At 37.1% G+C, this 20,705-nt stretch overlaps 1 protein-coding gene across 2 annotated transcripts in view; it reads right to left on the bottom strand.

Annotated features, from left to right (window-relative positions):
- MEI4 (meiotic double-stranded break formation protein 4) overlaps positions 1-20,705 on the bottom strand; it is a 75,322-nt gene that overhangs the window by 17,761 nt on the left and 36,856 nt on the right. For both annotated transcript variants that reach the window (XM_031552561.1, XM_031552560.1), the window contains exon 4: positions 20,532-20,663. In XM_031552561.1, the coding sequence (XP_031408421.1) occupies positions 20,532-20,663 (132 nt within the window). The remainder of the gene's footprint in view (positions 1-20,531; positions 20,664-20,705) is intronic.

Consider the following 20,705-nt stretch of genomic DNA (forward strand, 5'->3'; position numbering starts at 1 on the left):
AAAAAAGAAGATTTCAGAGAATTAGCTCATATAGTGATAAACTTTCATGGAATTCCCACATGGAAAAAGTAGTAAGAAATTTCTGGCATTGGATCTTCAGGCAGAGAAAGAAAATATAGTAGATGGTAGCTTAGAACAAAGGTATCTTCTCTGCCTCGTATACTTCATTTTTTTTCCTCCTTAAAAAACAATTTCTATTTCAAGAGATGACCTTGAACATTTCCAGATCTGCTGCTCTTATCTGAAGCCTTTCTATTCTTTATGTATTTTCTAAGGCAAGCTGACCAAACTTGCTGCAACTCAAAATCTACGCCTAGATTAGTTCATCTCATAATCCTAGTAAGTAAGTAATTAAGTAGTGAGTAAGAAAGGAATTAGTTTAAAATAGTTGCTCTGCCTGGAAATAACAGCTAACAAATCTGTTTTCTGCAAATAATACGAAATTCACTCGTAGCAGTAAAAGAAAATAATCATTCATTATAGTTAAAAATGAAAAATTACATTAACTGAAATCTTCTAAATTTTAATCTAAAATAGTAACCACCATCTTGCTACACTAAACTACTACAGAATGATAGAGTACCTGGAGTGTTTTTTAATTTGCTGCTTCTGTATTGCAGTATGATTTATTTCACAATTTGCAACTGTGTTTAATTGCATATTAAGAGACGGCTCAATGTGCAACAAGATTTTATTAACACAGCTGCCTATCATATTTCATATTGAAAACAACCTACACTGGCTTACCTATGAAATGAGCTCATAATAAAGACCTACTACATGTAAAGTAGCACATTAATATTCTACACAGACTGTAATTGCCATTCTATCGGTTTTGTAATATTCATATTTGCAAGCAGTTCTGAATAGCCTTCAATTGTTTTTCTTCTAAAATGCCCCCTTTGCATTTATATTAAAAACCTTGGAGAAGGCAGTTACTAACTGGGAATACAGTAATGCAGCGTATCTTTTAGTTTATTTTGACTTTGTGCAAATCTGAAAGTATTTCTTAAGTCTTTTTTTTTTAATACTTGAATTATTAAAGTACAGTGATTATTCCAAAAGCTGCAGTGCTCACTGAAGAGACATACAACTGAGTTCTGAACTGCTTTAGAAAGCTACAGCACAGTACTACTAGAACATAATGATACAAATACTTAGAAGACTAATGCACATACGACAACTACGTGGGTCACTATTAAGATATTACCACTAGTGTCCATGAAAAATACAAAGATATAGAGAGCGCACTCACACCATTTGATTTAGCAAATTTTCAGCTGTAAAAATTCTCAGCTATTTTTCAATATAGTCACCCCCATTAGCTACGCATTTTCAGTGATGAACAAGCATGTTACACTCTTAAAACTTTGCATCAGCAGTGTTGCCACTGCTGAAACACACCACTCATTGCCTCACTGAGCTCACTTCTACTGTTTAGTCTCTAACATTCAGCAAGTGTCAGTGAGTGTCAATGGGTGCCATTTTTGCCAAATGGAGGAATTCAATTCCACACCTTGTTTTATACACACTTCCATGTCAGGCACCATTTTGTCAGATTGCCCATCTGTTGACATCTATTGCACAGTGATAAAATGTAATGGGATATTAATGGCAAGGTTTAACTCCTACTGCCATATCAGCAACATCTGCCTTTGACATTGTGGGCTAACATCACAAAATAAGAGGCATTACTTTTGGAGCAGCCCTTGCATTTTAAGAAGGAACTCTGGAGTTAACAGAGTTTGTAACAAAACAAAAGGAATGAAAGCAACACAAATATAGATAACCTATAAGACTAATAAGGTACTATACTTAAAGATATTTTTGACATGAAACTATGAGTTAGCAAGATTGTAAAAATGTAATGTGTCTGGCAGGTGTAGTCCTGATTCTACTAACTCTCTTCTGTAGTGTACAAATATTATGGAGAGTGACACAAGAAACAAGAATTTTGTATGAATTACATTCCCTATTTAATACTAGACTGGTTTTGCTTTGCTTCCTTACTTAATCTAGTGTGAATATTATGTAAGTGGTATTTCATATCACATGGTAGAAACTTAGTAAACTGTAAAGAACAGTGCAATCTCTTAGCCTAAATCAGAGATTAAACTGTACTGTGAACTGTACGAAGCTATCATTTCTGAAGAAAGTAACACTCCAGGAAAATAGGACATTAAAAGCAGTGTTACAGAATGACCTCATTTAAAACAGTACATGGAAATCTTGGCCTTTCCATTTCTAACTCAAAATAAAAGATTTTGGTTCAACTAAGAAAATCAATTTCAGTTTGTAAACTGCAATTCTCACGTGAGTTGCACAAAACAAACCCCCACAAAATTTAAGAAACATCCATTTCTTAAACTTTCCTTACTTCATAGAACAGCTGTCTCCCACTCATTGTACCTATTGCTGTCGAGACTATCCCTAAATAGTCTTCCTGAGCATTGTATCAGGAGCTCACAGAAAGATTTCACAGTGGAAACTAGGCACATACGGGTGGAAGCACTGTTACCTCTTCAGTTATGTCCCACTGTGATGGAACTTTGGAAGTTTTACAAGACAGAGCATTTCTGTTTTGTTTGTTTTCTTTAATCAAGAAATCCAGAAGTTGCAGAAAGCTGTGAAAAAAAGCTGCAAAAACTGACAACAACAAGCCAAACAGTCAATAGTGACACGCTAGCCCAGTTTGAGAAGTGTACTCTAATAAGAAAATCACGAAGACTGCTTAAATGTTAGCTTCAGGCACTCACACAAATGAAGAACCAGAAGCAGTCAACTGCAATATGAAATCAGAATTTCAGAATTTACAATAAGTCTGTCCTTAGTTAGCTTTTCTTTAAGCTCGTGACATTTTATTTTGTGTGTACATCAGACTGTAGAAGCCTGGAATTCTACACAGTTCATAAAAGAAAAACCCTCCTTTGCTGCTACTTTGTTTACTTTTAAGTTAATTCTCAAAATGCTTTTCTTTCTGTTGCTGTGTTATGACAGCTACTTCTCCTTTCCTAATCTTACACTCACATGAATTCCCTGCCGTTTCTACAACACAACTAGCCTAGAAGAGTGTAAAAACAAACTAAGAAAACAAATCCAGGTTCTTCAGAACAAATGGTTGCATTTAAAGTATTTACAGAAAAGAAACAGAAACACAAGTAATTCTACTCCTGAAAAATAATTTCATGTTCTTGTTATTCACACATCTGAAAGAATACTAAATAATCATAGAACTTTTTTTGTTGGAAGAGACCATTAAAGGTCATTTAGTCCAACTCTCCTACAATGAACAGCGTTATCTACAGCTAGACAAGGTTGCTCAGAGCCACAGCCAGCCTGACCTCGAACGTCTCCAAAGATGGAGCTTCCACCAACTTCTTGGGCAAGCTGTTCCAGTGTCATCCATATTATAAACAAACATATTCTTTGTGTGTACAATCTAAATCTCCAATCTTTTAGTTTGAAACCATTTTCCCTTGTCCTATCACCACAGATCCTGCTAAAGAGTCTGTTCTCTTACTTTTGAAAGACTTCCTTTAGATTCTGAAAGGCTGCTATCAGGTCACCTCAGAGCCTTCTCTTCTCCAGGCTGAACAGCCCCAGCTCTCTCAACTGTCCTTGTAGGAGAGGTGTTCCACTCCTTGGATCATATTTGTGGCCCTCCTCTGGATGTGCTCCACCAGGTCCATGTCTCTCCTGTACTGAGGACTCCACATCTGGACACAGTACTCCAGGTGAGGTCTCACCAGAGTAGAAGGACAGGATCACCTCCCTTGACCTGCTCACCACACTACCTCTGATGCATCCCAGGATATGGTTGGCTTTCTGAGCTGCGAGGGCACATTGCTGGCTCATGTCCAGCTTGCCATCCATACCAGTGCCCGCAAGTCCTTTTCAGCAGGGATTTTGCTCATCCTTACAACCCCTAGCTTGTACTGATAGCAAGAGTTTCAACAACCTAGACAGAAGACCTCACACTTGGTCTTGTTGAACCTCATGAGGCTCACCTGGACCCACTGCTTCAGCCTGTCCAGGTCTCTCTGAATGACAAGCTGTGTCTTGGGCATCTTGACCACACCACACAGATTGGTGTCATCCACAAACTTGCTGAGGGTGCACTCAATCACTGCCAGTATCACACAGAATCATGAAATTGCAAAACTTGGAAGGCACCTCAAAAGATAATTGATTCCAACTGCCCTGCTAAAGTGGGTACCCTACAATAGGTCATTTATGAAGATGTTAAAGAGCACAATAATGTAGTGTGATATTTTATCCTTCAATTTTAAATTTTGAAGGAACACAAAGCTTGACATTGGAGGACAGTTGGACTAGATGATCTTGTAGGTCCATTCCAACAGAATCACAGAATCACCAAGGTTGGAAAAGACCTTCAAGATCATCCAGTCCAACCATCCACCTATCACCAACATTACTCACTAAACCATGTCCCTCAACACAGCATCCAAATGCTCCTTGAACACCTCCAGGGTTAGGTGACTCCACCACCTCCCTGAGCAGCCCATTCCTGACCACTCTTTCAGAGAAGTAGTATTTCCGAACATCCAGCCTATATCTCCCCTGGCGCAGCTTGAAGCCATTCCCTCTGGTCCTATCACCAGTTACATGAGAGAAGAGGCCGACTCCCAGCTCACTACAACCTCCCTTCACGAAGTTATAGAGAGCAATGAGGTCTCCCCTGAGCCTCCTCTTCCCCAGACTGAACAATCCCAGCTCCTTCAGCTGCTCCTCGTAAGGCCTGTGCTCCAGACCCCGCACCAGCTTTGTTGCCTTCTTTGAACCCGCTCCAGGGCCTCAATGTCTTTCTTGCAGTGAGGGTTCCAACCTTGTGATTCTATGATACTATTAAAGTCCTCCAGGAACAAACCATGGTTTTTTAAAACTAGGAATTGCATTTAAACCGTCTTTCAGAAAAGCGCTTAGCTTTCTATTGCAGATGATAAACTATGAAAGTCGCCATTTTTTCTTATCATCTGTCAGTGGAATACACATGTGCCAATATTACAGAAGAAAAAGTATACTAATGTAAAAAACAAACCTATTAAAACATGAAAGCACTGATAAAGCATTAAGTAATCTACACATAGAAGATGAAGCAATTAACAATACTGAAGATAAGGCAAAAATTTAGAATACATGTGATTGATAAGAGAAGCCAAAGGGATTACAGAAAATAAAAAGAATGTTAAAACGTATTAGAAATAAAAACAATACCACAGAAAAAAAAGGGCACCCTAGTTATAAGCAGGAATGAAAACTAAGTCATTAAGCAGAAAAGGCAGGAATATCAAGTTACTGCTATACAATTGTACAGAGTACAATGAAAGGATATTTCCTATGATATTCTGTGCAGAACTAAAAAAAAAGGGCATATAAAACAGCATCTGCAACAGCTTGACACTTTAATAAGGGATGCTCCCAATGTTCTTTTCAGAGTGCCTTTCTAATGTTTCTTTCATAATGTCAAGACCCACGTTAAAATATCAGATGTGTGTATATTAAGCCCTAGATTACTGTATGGAGGATCTATTTCAACAGGATAAAGCATTTGCTAAGAAGGCAATGGGGCTCTTGCCTGCGAAATAGATTTCCTTTGTACTATATTCCTATATAAAGTTATTAATGAAAAGGAACAAGGTTCTGCCACCTACGTTCACTCTAAATATTAAAAAAGCACAAAGCTTCCTGGGCAAGAATGTGCTATGTGAAATACAAACAGGATACATCACAGTTTGGACTGCAAATGAGGAGTATCAAAGGACACAGATCTTCCTTCTGCCTCAGAAAGACCCTCATAGTAGCAGATACTTGATTAAATAACAAAATCCTAACTTACTTTTATATATTTAATTAATTTTAAGATAGCATGAAGAATTGGAAAAGTAAGATTTATTATTATGGCTAATCATTTCAGGGACTACAGTTAGTTCTCAAGCAGTATTTGTATGATGCCAATTTATCACAGTTCACTGCTTGTGTTTCTGGATACAACTGGCAGCTAGTAAAACCAACCTATGTTTTATTTATTAACTTAGCAGAAGCTCACTTATTAGATTTCACATTAATTGTTAGTATTCCACCGTAGCAACAAAGTCTTAAATGTTTTGTTAGAAATATGTCAGCTGCAACTGGATCTGAGTTCGTTTTTCAGATTAATGCTTTTACATTAGGCATTTTCTCAGTGATATAAGCAATTAAAAAATGACAGATAATTGTTCAGCGCTTCTTGTGCAGACCCTAAATATACCACAAGGACAATTAAATCAATCTGCCTCCATTTATAAATAAATAAATAAATTTCTACAGGCTGTACTGTCAGCCCAATTTTATAACTACACTGATAAAAGTTCCTCAAAATATTCCAGTCAAATATATCACATGAAATAGTAACTTCTGGCTCTTCTTAAGCTTGAACTTAATGAAACAAGTTCCTTAGAAGCAAGTTGGTCCTCAGCACAGGCTGATACTTTACAGATAAGATACTGCAGACCAAATGATTACAAACATCTCGTCTCTGAGTGAAATTCCACAAGTCTTCTTTCTGATAAATCAAATGAAAAAAAAAAAACAACACATGTCCTGCATACAAATGACAATAAAACTTGCCATATATATATTAAATCAGCTCTGGTTTATGCAGAAATTCATTGGGAGCCACCAATTCTGCACACATAAGTCACCCTCAGTCACCCACAGTGAAACCACAACTGTATACTGATACCAATTACAAGGGGGGGGAGGGGGGAAAAAAAAAAAGACATTTCCTTTCCTCCCCTAATACTACACTGCCTATTAGAAGAATAAGGTGTGCATACCAGCAACAGTAACAGTTTTCCTAAAGTCTCCTTACAAGTTCACACAAGGATATGGGAAATGCCTGGCTTTGGTTCCTCTGCCCTTATTTTTCAGGTAGAAGACTCAACCAGTTACCTGAAATTAATAGATGTGCTGCTGAGGCAGCAAATGGCCCTACAGCTTTAAAGGGAGAACCTACTGTTTGCTGGGCTGTCAGGGCTGGTTGTTGTGCCAGTACCTAAGGCCAGCGGGGTGCCAAGGTCATTCAATAAAGCAAGAGCCCTCTTAGGTTCTTTGACTATCATGAGAAAGAACAAATGCCATGGCAACTATGCTATGTATTTTTCATAGACAAAATAATACAGCAATCATATCCTTGGGGGAGGGGAGGAGGCTGAACTAAAAGTTTAACACATCTTCCTCCTGTTAAGAACAAATAAGACTGAATTGCTAGAGCAATCTCAAATATCTTATTTTTCGTACCCTTGTAGCCACTCAAGATCTCCAACTTTTTCCTTAATTATCTTGCACTGCAATTTAAAACTGTTCAAACAAAAAATATGGATGACATGAAATTGATCACTATCATGAAAAGATTTACACTACTATCTTCTCCTTAAAACCTGATATTTACATTTGTTACTGAATACATATTACTTTACTCTTTCCATCTTACATGAATAATAACAGCACTGATTGATAGAAGTTTTTGAATGCAAACAGAGCACTTCAAGTTTGATAAAATTGGTACTCTGCAGAGAAGGGAGATAGAGAAACTTACGTCAGAGCATCTGGTAGGGCAGACAACCAAGGCAAACATCACTGATAAGTGCAGGCAGCATTAAGAGTGCTTTCACAAAGAACTGGAAATGATTATATTATGCTTTACATGGGGCCATAATAGAAATGACCGAAGTGAACTATCTTCTAGCTGAAGAAAGATATGAACTCCCAGCTAAAAGGAAGCCCAATCATACTTCTGTAAAAATGGATTTTTCTTAAATAAACAACAAATACATAATAAGTCAATATTTAGTTAAAACTGTTGAGTCAAGTTGATATAACAATGTTAATCATGTAGAGAACTGCTTACGCTTTGCTCATAATTTATCTAGTTTTTTTTCTACATAAACTACAGATCACATATCCAGTAGATTTTTCCTTTCTTTCCTCCCTCCCTCTGAATTTGCAACCGATTCAAATTTCGATCGTACTTAGAAATATTAATGTAATAAATAAATGTGAGCACAGTTCTGACTTACATCTGAAGAAGTCCTAAGGTGATTAATTTCTAGTCCAAACTCTCAAGGTTAAGTATACTGAAGTCTCTCCAAAAAGACGGATGTACTTGAAGATCACTCTAAATGAGAAGTCATCTGTGTTGCCTGGTCCTGTGTGCTCAATCCATACATCCTATGATGCAGCCAACAATCTACTCTTCAAGTGTTAAAGCATTTTAACAACAACAACAAGACACGCTTATAACACTTAATCACCCAGCGTGTTTCTTCTTGTTCACTTTAGGAGCCATAATGGCAACTTCTCCCATTCTGGATGACTATTACAGCTGCTTTTACCATCCATCCTCTCTCTGATAGACTAGATGATTCCAGTTCCTACAGTACAGACCTTACGTACCTAATTTCAAGTGATATCTGAGCAACCACCATGTAGAAATAAGCTAGCTGCATATATTCCAAGGGTTGGTCAAACATCTCATAAGCATAATTGTGACACATTGAGAAAATTAAGGGTTATAATTCAGACTGTTATTTAATACTCTAAAATAATCATCTGATTTATTATATATGGTTTCTTGATGCTAGCTACCTGCTTTCAATTAGAAATAGCAATTTTAAACCAACACAATGATACTGTAAGCTTAATTTGACTCTCCTATGTCTATAGTTTTAATAACACGATCAATTACTGTTTTGTTTTTACAAGGATAATTGCTTCTGTTACTAATCATGTTGAAATAGGAGAAATATTATTATTCAGTACTTTTTCTATCCTTGTTATATGCATGAACGTAAAACGCACAGCATTCACTTTCTGCTCTGAATACAGATTAATTTTTTAATGACAATCATTACTACAATTTCACATACATTACGTGTATTACTTATAATTCACTAGCACTTTTAGAGAGAGGTAATGTTTTTATTTATTACAACAGAATCGTTGAAATAATCACACTATCCGCTAATGGCAAACTTAGAGAACTTGGATGTGATTTTACAGTGTCTGGCATTACAGGGAGATGCACAAATTCAAAGCACAGCTCCTACTGGCTTTTATCAAAGCTGTGAGCTCTCACACATTGAACTTCAAACTTGTACTCGTGCACTGACAGAAGCAAAATAAAATAAAAAATACATATAAAAAGTCCCGAGGTAGATACCTCTAGGAAAACAAAATCAGCCTGAAAGGTTAGCATTTGCCAAAACTTACTAACAAGTGAAAACAAGATCTTATGACCTTGCAGACATCTGGAACTATCGTCCTGTCAGTCTCATCTTTGTGCAGGGAAAGATCATGGAAAAGATTATCCTGGAAACTCTGCTAAGGAACATGGAAGATAGGGAGGTGATAGTGGAGAACCAGCATAGCTTCACCAAGGGCAAATCCTGTCTGACCAGCCTAGTGGCCTTTTTTGATGTCACTCCATCAGTGGAAAATGGAAGAGCCACTGATGTCATTTATCTGGACTTCAGCAAGGCCTCTAGCTCACAGCATCTTTCTCTCCAAGTTGGAAAAATACAGATTCGATAGGTGGACAGTTCAGTGGATGAAAAACTGGCTGCAGAATCGAGGCCAGAGAGTGGCAGTGAATGACTCAAGTGTCTGGATGGAGATCAGTGACGAGTGGAGTTCCACACTGACAGTGGGGTCGAGTGCACCCTCAGTGTGTATACTGATGAAACCAAGCTGTGAGGTGCAGTTGACACATCTGAAGGATGGGATGCCATCCAGAGAGACCTGGACAGGTTTGATAAATGCTCATTTAATCTCATGAGGTTCAAAAATGTAAAGACCTTGCACCTGGGTCAAGGTAACCCTCACTACCAATACAAGCTGAGGATTATAAGGATAGAGCATAAAGCCTGCCAAAGACTTGGGGGTACTGATGGATGGGAAGCTGGACATGAGCCAGCAATGCGCCCTCGTAGCTCAGAAAGCCAACCATATCCTGGGATGCATCAAAAGAAGCATGGTCACCAGGTTGAGGGAGGTGATCCTATTCTTCTACTCTGTGCTTGTGAGACCTCACCTGGAGTACTGTGTCCAGAAGTGGAGTTCTCAGTACAGGAGAGACATGGACCTGGTGGAGCGTATCCAGAGGAGGGCCACAAATATGATAGAACACCTCTCCTACAAGGACAGCTGAGAGAGCTGAGGCTGTTCAGTCTGGAGAAGAGAAGGCTCTGAGGTGACCTGATAGCAGCCTGCCAGTATCTAAAGGGGAATTACAGAAAAGAAGGGGACAGACTCTTTAGCAGGGTCTGTGGTGACAATGCAAGGAGAAATGGCTTCAATCTTATGGAGGATAGATACAGGTTGGATATAAGGAAGAAGTCTTTTACAGTGAGAGTGGCGAGGCACTAGAACAGCTTGCCTACAGATGTGATTGATGCTCCATTTCTGGAGACTATCAAGGTGTGGCTGGATCAATCTGTGTGTGGGAACCCAATCTAGCTGTGCATGTCCCTGTTCATTGCAGGACAGTGGGAATAGATTATCTTTAAAGATCCTTTCCAACTCTAAGGAATCTGATTCTATGACAGAAAACACAAATGTTTAACATTTAAGGACGCTTATGGGAAAGCTGGAGAAGGGCACACTATGATTGCAGTGATAAAAAAGAGGTAATGGTTCTAAATGAAAAGAGAGGAAATTCAGATTAGATATTATGAAAAAAATCTTCTCAGTGAGGGGGGGAGAGGCACTGGAACAAGTTGCCACATCCCTGCAAGTGTTCCAGGCCAGGCTGGATGGAATCCTGGGTAGCCTGATATAGTGGTGAGTGTTGCAGCCCATCGCTAGATGAGATCTTTAAGGTCCCTTCCAACTAAAATCATCCTATGATTCTATACTTCCCAGAAGTATAGAAAACAGAAAGTAAATTTGCTACTATAAGCAGACAAAAGAAGGCTTTGTCAAGAAAAATTTGCAGCTGAAATTACAATAAATTGATATGCAGCATGATGAAAGCCAAAGCAATTCCTAAGAGATCCAAGCAGCATTTGGTCTTAAGGTTGCTAGTTCAATAATTATGTTTTCTTGCTTGAAGTTATTCAAGACCCTTCTTAGAAATCAGAGAAATGTTAAATGAAAATAACCATAACCTTTTTTTAAAAAAAACCAACATCAAAGACCTGAGACATACTTGAATACACTTCATTCTACCTGTCATTTAAGCTTCCTCTGAAATATCTCTTGGCTATGGAAGACTAGGGGCTAATCTAGTATGTAGAGCCCTCCAGAACAGATTCCATACTCAGTCTTACCTATTCAAAAGAGAATTCAGCATAAAGGAGGAGTTTCAGAGCATGTCTCAATATTCACCTTATACTCCCACAAATTGAAAATTATTAGTCTGCATTCAATAAAAATTATCTTCATATAAATCAAATTGTTAACTTTGAAGCATCTATAAAACTTCCTGAGAAAGATCGTTCCTTGATGGTTGGAAAAGTGACTCATCTCTTTATGACTTAATACTTCCCTCAAGAACTCAACTAATTTGCAACTATAATCTCACCTACTGCTGAAAAATTTATCAAAAAGAAAAAGCAGGGTCACCACCTTGGGTATCAGGAGAACATATTTCAGCCTCTTTACCAATGTATTTGGGAAAAATGCAACGTGATATAACTGCAGAGAAGAAGCATGTGATGGAGATAATTTTCAAGGCTCAAGTTCAAGAATGCTCTACCTGATACACAGGTAAGCAAAAGTTGCATGGCTCCTGCATGGATGAACAAGTTGCTTCTGACATAACTGAAAAGTAAAAAAGGAAGCAGTAAGGTGTGGAAAGAAGGACAGGTAACTCTGAAAGCATACAAAAACACCACCCAAATTTGAAGAAACAGGGTTAAGAAAGTAAAACTATCTGGAACTGAATCTGGATAGGAATATGAAGTGCATCAAGATTTTTAGAGGTACATTGGAGCAAAAGGAAGATAAGGAAAAATGTAGCAAAGGAACAGATGATGAAGGACATAATGCCTTCTTCAGAATGAACTTTACTGGTAAGATCAGCTTTCTGGAGCACCGCATGTCTGAAACCAGTGAGAAAGTTTGGAGAAGTGAAAATTTACCCTGAGTGGAGATGAGGTTGAGGAACATCTCAAGAAACTGAACATATAAGACCATTGGATCTGAAGGTATGCAGCTATGATTGTTGAGAGAGATGAGCAATGTCATGGCAAGGCCATTACCTTTGGATGATCTTGGAAACTGAAAGAGTTCTTCAGGAATGGAAGAATGACAGACCAATCTTCAAAAAGGAACATCCAGAGAAACATAGGTCAGTTCACCTAACCTTGATCCTTGGGCAGGTGACATAGCAAATAATCCTGGAAACTATTTCCAGGCATATGATGGACAACATGGTGAAAGAGTAGTTGTCATTGCTTTACAAAGAAGCAAATCATGCTTAACCAACCTGACAGCCTTTTATTACAAGCTGCTAGAAGTTACCCAACACTGGAACAGGCTGCACAAAGAGAATGTTGTAGTCTACATAGTTGAAAAAATTCAAAATTTGATTAAACACAGTTTGAGCAATCTTCTTTGAACAGAGGGGCTGCACTAGATCACCTCTAGAGCTCCTTTCCAATCTTATTAATTTTATGGTCGTCTGATGAACTCACTTTATTTAAGCAAGTTAATAGAACTGAATTGTAGCTCACAACTGTAGGAAGGACTCAAACTGAACAACTGAATATTCTAACCTAATCTCTGCCAATAATTTATTCCTATAGGCAGAAGTACTACTCAGACTGTAATCTCTCTGTAACCTCTCTCTCTTTCATATACATTTAATATAGGATACTGTGGGGAACTGTAATAGCTAGGCTTAATAAAAGAGTTTTCATTAAATAATAAGGCTACATGAAAAAAGAGTTCTCTAAAATAGCAACTTCAGCTAGAAGTTGGATATTCTGAAAACACAGAAACTAGCAGTAACTTTTAATGAAAGAACTAATTTTAAGGATGAAATGAAGCCAAAAGTTTCAAGACCTAACACCTAGAGATTTACTTGTGCTTTGCCAGCTAAATTCACGGATTGCCAGACACAAGAAAATAAAAAACACAAGCTAAATCTTCAAAGGTTGAGCTGTAATCATGTAACTTGGAATGCCAACACTTAAAAAGAAAAAAGACATAAAAAAGCTAATTTTTTCTCCTATTTTTCTTGTATTTTTTTCCCCATTTTCTTTCCCTGTGCAGTTGACTCAATTTATTTCTCTTTGCAAGTTATTACTGGAACCAAAAGAAAATGCACCATCTTAAACAGTAGCAAAGTGAACTTGAGTAGATTCAAGATTATTATTTCCTAAAATTAATTTTAATTCTGTTGTGCTGCATTAATTTCAAATGTCTTACAGAATTATTTCTTTCCTGCTGAAAGACAAGCAATACAAATTGTGCTACTGTAAATTATTCTATGATTGTGTACGTTTACAAATGTGGTTCAGATGAACAGAAGTATCAGGTTGCATGTATTTCATTCAAGTTAATGAATGTGATCAACAACATCTTAATTCTAAATCTAATCAAACCATATAAATTATTTTTTGCTCAAGCATACCTCTATCAGGAATACTTCCAACATTTCCAAGACATTCTTTGCTGCACAAATCATGGCCATACAAACCTTGCTCTCTAGCTTAACACCAGACCACGTCACTGATATGAAGTCAGCTGCTGCTGCCTTTCCCCCTCAACACAAACCTAGCACAGCACCTTCTTCCTGCATCTCCAAATCTCCTAGTATTGCAAATACATTAACAAACTCACGTCTCATTCTTGCACTCGCCCAAGCATACATTACATTCATAGACTTAGCTGTAGATTGAGAGGGCTGCATCAAGAAGGCCTGATTAAAACTGATACTCCAAATTCGTAAGCCCTTAGCATGACAACTCTAAGTCTAGCTCTATAAACATGTTTAGCTCACCACATCCTATCTCCCTGAATTAATCTATGTCAGAAATCCTGTGAATCCTGGGAGTTCCTGCTGTTTTCAGTCCTGAAACCTACCTCCCACTCTAGGCACATCATTAATATCACTGCTGTCCTGCTAGACCAAGTCTTAACCAGCCAGGTGAGTGCTGACACCAAAAATCTAAACTACATAACTAGATTTAACCTACTACACACCTCAGCCACACAAACCAGAACTCAAACCTCAGCTACAAAACAAGCCTCAAGTAGCCAACTCTTTCAGCCCAGACATAAAACCACTCTCTTTATCACTTGCACATCACTCAAAACCTAGCAGTGAGGTCTGCTCATTTTGGAGGTAAACCTGGGACAGCAGTTCCATCTAGATGGAACTCACGGTGCTCACTGCAGGTCATCAGGAAGAGCAGACCCAAAAAACAAGCCATCACCACAACTGCTGTCTATGACAGTCTCAGCTCAGGGTGTATCTAGGGAGTTTGTTCTAATACAACTCTAGTCTGACTAAAACCCAGGCAGCAAAATAAGCACAGCTTGTAAGGTTGTGACAAATGTTACCTTTCAAACTTTTTCCTCTTTGCTGACAACCTTATATTGCAATCCTAAACCTAGATCAGGTGCAAGTCCACCGCAGTCAACAAACAATCTAAGCCAAGCCATATGGTCCCTTGAAAACACAGACCTCAACCCAAGCATACAGATAAACCGACTGCAAAGCAAAAATATTGCTTATCAAAGAACATGTAAGGATCAGAAAAAGTATTTCTATGCTTGATGGAACACCACAGAAGATATAGCATTGTGCAAGTGCTTCACGGTTATATCTCACAGTGCTTTAACGTTTCAGAAAATACTGAACAAACATCAACTAATCTTCCAGACACTGATTTCAGTAGTGCATAAACTATGCATAAACTCAATAGGTTGATAGCCAGAGCTTCAAAGATACTTTTTAATAAAAAAAATTCAGCTACAAGTAAGTCCCCCAATGAGGCAGGCCAATGCTCTAATTCTTTATGAACAGAACCATCCTACATATTTAAAGAGAGGGAAATAAGTATGAAGCAATTTAAATACATAATGTGTCCTGTAAAATGAAAAGATCATTTTGGACAAAAAAAAAAAGATGAAGTCACAATTTCACTGTTAAGTCACTAGCTTCCTTAGCTTCCACTTACATTTTACTATTTTTAACTAGGTGATTATTTAAAGACAGTTTAAACTGTAATTACTCTTTCAAACAGAAATCCATTTAGTGGTAACTTCTAGCTACCACTAAATTCTAGGGCTACAATGCTTCCATTTCTATTATATGCAGATATAAAATACTAACAGAAAATATATTGCAAGCCATTGACAGAGGAGCTATTCACTTATACCGTTTCCTGAAAAGCATTTGGTGAAGCTGTGTTGAAAGTACATCATAATGAAGACTTTAAACAAATCCAAAATAAAATTAAGAGGTAAACCTGATATTAAAAATTACCTCACCTACAAAATGAACTTCTAAGAGCACATATGGTAGATAAACTAATTCACATAGGTAACACCAATGTCCAAAAGCGCTAAGGAAACTGTGGTTAATTTTCTGCAACATTATGCTGTTTTATACATCAAAGTTTGGCATGTCCTGTGAAGAGAGCAAGTTAACAGGAGCACATTTATTTGATTAGGCAATAATGACCATGTATGCAACGTATGTTGCTTCTTCTATTTAGAGTGTACTTCCAAGTTTACAAAAGGATTAACTGAGTTGTAAAGAAAGCAACAGGAAAAGGACAAGAAACCACAATAAGGAAGTAGTAAAAGCCAACTGCAGCATCAACCCAGATAAGCATTCATCTCTTATTTACTGTAAGGTGTATCAGGAATTCAAGTATTTAACTTCTGTTTATTTCCTTTTCTTTCCAAATAGTCTAATTAAAAAGCTTAGATTTTTCAGATGATTTAAAACAAGGGTTTTTAAGAGTAGTACCTTTTTATTTGTTAAGGCATGGCATACCCCGAATTTTGAAATTAGGTATTTTTCCCTTTCTGGTACTTCTGTTTTCATGAATGAGATGATTCACCAAAATTAAGACTAATAATTCTCTGAACAACCTATATGTCGAGTCCTCTTCATGTAATCAATATTTGGTGCTTCAGTTTCCCAACACACCTGAGTTCTTTTGATTGTACGTCATCCCCAATTTTGCCAACCACTACCCTACTACCCTTTAGCTTTGTAAGAACAGTTCTCAACTCCTTTCTCCTCAATGCTATCATTTCATGATAGTATGAGGGAGTAGAGAAACTATATGAACCATTTTTAATTTTTTGGTTTTGACATGCCATACTGTTTTGTATGCATCTTAAAAACTAATCTCTAATAGAGAATCACATATGCCACAAAGGTAGGTGTATGCTTCAAAGATACATGGCGCTCTTCTAACATATAGCAAGTCCTGAATGATTCTTTCACTGCTTTCAGGAGAAACTTTTATGACTTCACAAATATGCATCTCCAAACCAGGTATGTATCTTTGAGGAAAAAAAAGCAGATCCACTGATTATTAAATAAAACCATTAATTCCTTTCTTATCAGTAGCATCAACACGGAATAAAAATATAATTCTGTACTTAGCCAGGGTACTATTTTGCAACAACTTTCAGCATTCACAGTTTGAAGTATGTCACAATCTGTGCTTACCAGCTTAATAAGAAAAGAAATGACATCTTAAAAAGGATGAACAGATGTCCAGATGCAAGTTTAATTATTTTCATGAGGTCTGCATAGCATAACTCTCTTTTCTTTTACATGGGTGAAGTATTACTAATTTGATATGTAAGTAAAAATCAACAGTAGAAAACGCAAAAATCTAAACTGGCTGAACAATCATTTTAGTATCTTTTACAGTCACATAATATGCTCAGCTACTTTCTTCTAATCAACAAATTAAGCCACTTTACACCATATCTGGGAAAAGTAGCAAGGAATTTTTCTATCCCATGTAAATGCTCTATTACAATTTTTTTTAGCACAGACATACATCTGAAGAGATTAGACATATATGGGTAGAAAGGACAACACAGGGAACTACTGACTTGTCAGTCTCATCTATGTGCCAGGAAAGATCATGGAACAGATCCTCCTGGAAGCTATGCTAAAGAATGTGGAAGAGAGGGAGGTGGTGATATGGGACAACCAGCATGCCTTCATCAAGGGCAAGTCCCGCCTGCTCAACCTCGTGGCCTTCTGGAATGGTATCAAATGAACAAGGGAAGAGCCACTGACTATCTGAAGTTCACTAAGGTCTTCGATACAGTTCCTCACAATGTTTTTCTCTCCAAATAGGAAATATATAGATTTGATGAGTGGACAGATCAGTGGACAAGGAACTAGTTGCAAGATTGTACCTGGAGAGTAGCGGTCAATGGCTCAATGTCTAGATGGAGATCAGCATTGTGTGGTGTCCTCCCTCAAGGAAGGGTACTGGAACTTTAATATCATCATCAATGACACTGACAGTAAGATAGAGAGCACCTTCAAAAATTTTGCAGATGACACCACACTGTGTATGTATGTTTATCTGAGGAATGAGACATCATCATGAGAGACCTAGACACGATCACTTACAGAATGTATATGGGTAAGTGAACATAAATTCATAAAACATAAATGTGCAAAAATTAACAGAGAACTAAATACACAAATGCATGAAACTGAAAATATTCATTTCTCAAAAAGCCAGAACTCCAGTTATGTACAGGGAACTACATGGACTTGCGGTTGTCAAGATCTTGTACTTCTAAAAAGGTCACCTACAGAGATACCAGCATACAGTTTCTGTAATTAAATATTCCGTCACCTGGAATCTTCTCCATTTCCCAGACAAAGTCTGACCTCCATGCTGGTAAAGAACATTTCCAGACTGCTTTATTACTGTAAAACACTGGAGATTTCTTATGTATATAAAACTCAGTTATTCTTCTGATGGATACTTAAAAGCAGCGTGTTTTAAAAGGAGTTGAAAGAAAGCACCCTAAGCTTTGGTAGGACTATATGAAACTCCTTTTCCAGTCCTGAGTTTGCAATTGGTTGATCAAGGTCAATTAAACTCCCACGAAGAACTATTAACACTGGATGGGAAAAATATAAATACACAAATTCCTTAATCAGAAGGCAATATGCCTTCATAACCCCTGTGCAACACTGCTGGGAAGAAAATAAAAGCAGAAATAAATACATAAAAGAGGGTATATCATATCAGGAACAAAGGCAGATTTTTAACAGTGGAAGGACATAGAAGCAGAGCGGTAAACTTTCTTTATGGAAACATTTCTAAATTCTTGGATGTGAGAGAACTAGATGACCCAAAAAAAAATCTTCAGAGGGGTGCACAGAAAGTGCTGTTTAGAGAAGGGGTAAAAAGGAACCTCATTAAGTTATTTTAAAATTCATTAAGTCAGAAAATCTTTCTATGCTCTCCTGTGCACAATAGTGAAAATACATCTCCTCATACTAAAGGTGGGAGGCATTTTGTGAAGGCTTTTGATAAGTATAAAGTTTGGAAATCTGCATTATGTATTGGTAACAGAAAAGATCTGCAGTAAGCACAAATGTAAGTAAAATGTAACAGGAGAAGACCTATAGGTAGCAAAGAGTTTACCTGAAAAGAGACCTGGCCCCACAGCTGAAAAAGTCGAGTAACAAGTGCATTTTGCTGCCCTGATTTTTTTTTTAAACATATAGTAAATAAAGAAACAGATCAAAAGAATCTTTATTTTTTCTTTTGAAAAAGTTGCATAGTTCCTGTCTGCCCAGAAATTCTCCTGAGCTCTGAAACTGGGCCAGCTCTTTTCATGAAGACATTTCATACAAAAAATCCTCCTGATGAAGGGCAGGAAAGATGGTAGGTGTTCCTATGTAAGGTTACATAGGAAAACAACTTATTAGAGAGCGAGGAAAAACTCTGTGGCATCTTTTAGACTTTCCACTGTACCTTCTCTACAGAATAAACTCCTATTCCTGGCACAAGTTTTAAACACTTACAGCATTTTGTTCTGCTTATGTTGGTTAAAAAACAAACTGCAAAATTGTTGTACACAACAACTAAGGGCATCAAGCCATCCTTAAGAAACAGACTTTTAATTCATTTACTATGCTAGCTGTTGTATAGGAATTGTTCAAGGATTAAATCACCAATTTATTTTTAATATTTATGTACGAATTCAATCTTCTATTTTCTTCCCATAAATACATAAACTGCACTGCAAGTAATAAAAACAAATTACCTTTAGAAAAATCCAAGTCATGTAAGGAGAATCCTTTGTAGTTAAAAATCATGGATACTAATTTACTCTAATTTTCTCAACTTCAAGTAATACAGTTCTGTAATCTTTCCTTTTTGTGATTTACAGAAAAATATAAAGATTACTCAAGCAACACGTAGGATATTTTTTAAACTGCTCCACAGTGTTGGTGATACACTTATGATAAATATTTTTTAGACATACAAATGACTTCATTTTTCACTTACTAACAAGCTGCATGCTTTCTTTTCATTGACCCTTGTAGGACACTACCCGATCAAGTCATATTCCCAAGTGAGACTGTACCATTTTTAATTAGATGTATACCACTGCACAAAAATATATGAAAAATACATGAAAACCGAAATGATTTCAGATCTCCAAATTTTAAAAGGCACATCTACTCATTCTCTCTTTCCAACTCTATAGTTTACTTGAAAAAAATTATGCTGGTTCCATCTATTCAAACTCCACATCATTTCAATACAAAAATCCATATAAGAAATCAATTTTACCAAATATATTATCTCCACTCCATTGCCCTTTTCATCTCCTATTCATTGCAATCAACAAAATATAAGTTTAAGTGCTGGATAACATTTGTAACATGTAAATTAATATAACGTGGAGCAACAAATTTAATTCTGAAGAAAAACAACGCAACTTTCAATCTCAAGTACAAATGGAAAAAGAGACGTAACTCTTTGTGGGTCCAGCTGTGTCCAAAGTTGTATGCCTGCACAGCTCACAATTTACATCTTTAAAGAATTAATTTCAACTAACTCTTAATATTAACTCAAGTATTTTCCAAATTACACAGCACGATCTTAGAACCTAGACAGTCTATTATATACTCTGATCACTTTACTTTTGCCCATCAGGAATTTTTATTTTTCTTTATATCTCTTTTGAATCTGCTGGTGAAAATAGGATTCTTAAACCTGCACATTTTATAGAATGATCAACTGACTAAAATGCTCAGCACTGCTCAGGGGCACTGCTCAGCAATAGCCAAAACACTGCTGTAAATCAATGACATTCTAACTGTAAGTGTAGAGCACAGAACTGTATGGGTGCTGTGAGGAAAGCTAATTCCATCCCAGCCAGACCCTGTGCAACATTCTACAGAACGATGAACTGACTACATTCCATGAAACAAACAGATATAGAAAAAAAACACTCCCCAACACCAATCCTTGGATATTCTCCAGAAGAAGAGATGGCAGTACCTGGTAAGCTTGCAACATCTGCTCAGCAAACTGCTGTAGTTCTGACAGTAGAAAAGACAGTAAAGAATTTCGAAGTGTGTTGTTCCTTCCTAGCAAAACAAGAGTGTGTGACACAGCATCCAGTGCCTGAAACTAAAAAAAAACATAATCTTTCAAAACCTGCATATTTTTTTT

The sequence above is a fragment of the Meleagris gallopavo genome, chromosome 2 (genome assembly GCF_000146605.3).
Source record: "Meleagris gallopavo isolate NT-WF06-2002-E0010 breed Aviagen turkey brand Nicholas breeding stock chromosome 2, Turkey_5.1, whole genome shotgun sequence".
Taxonomy (NCBI): domain Eukaryota; kingdom Metazoa; phylum Chordata; class Aves; order Galliformes; family Phasianidae; genus Meleagris; species Meleagris gallopavo.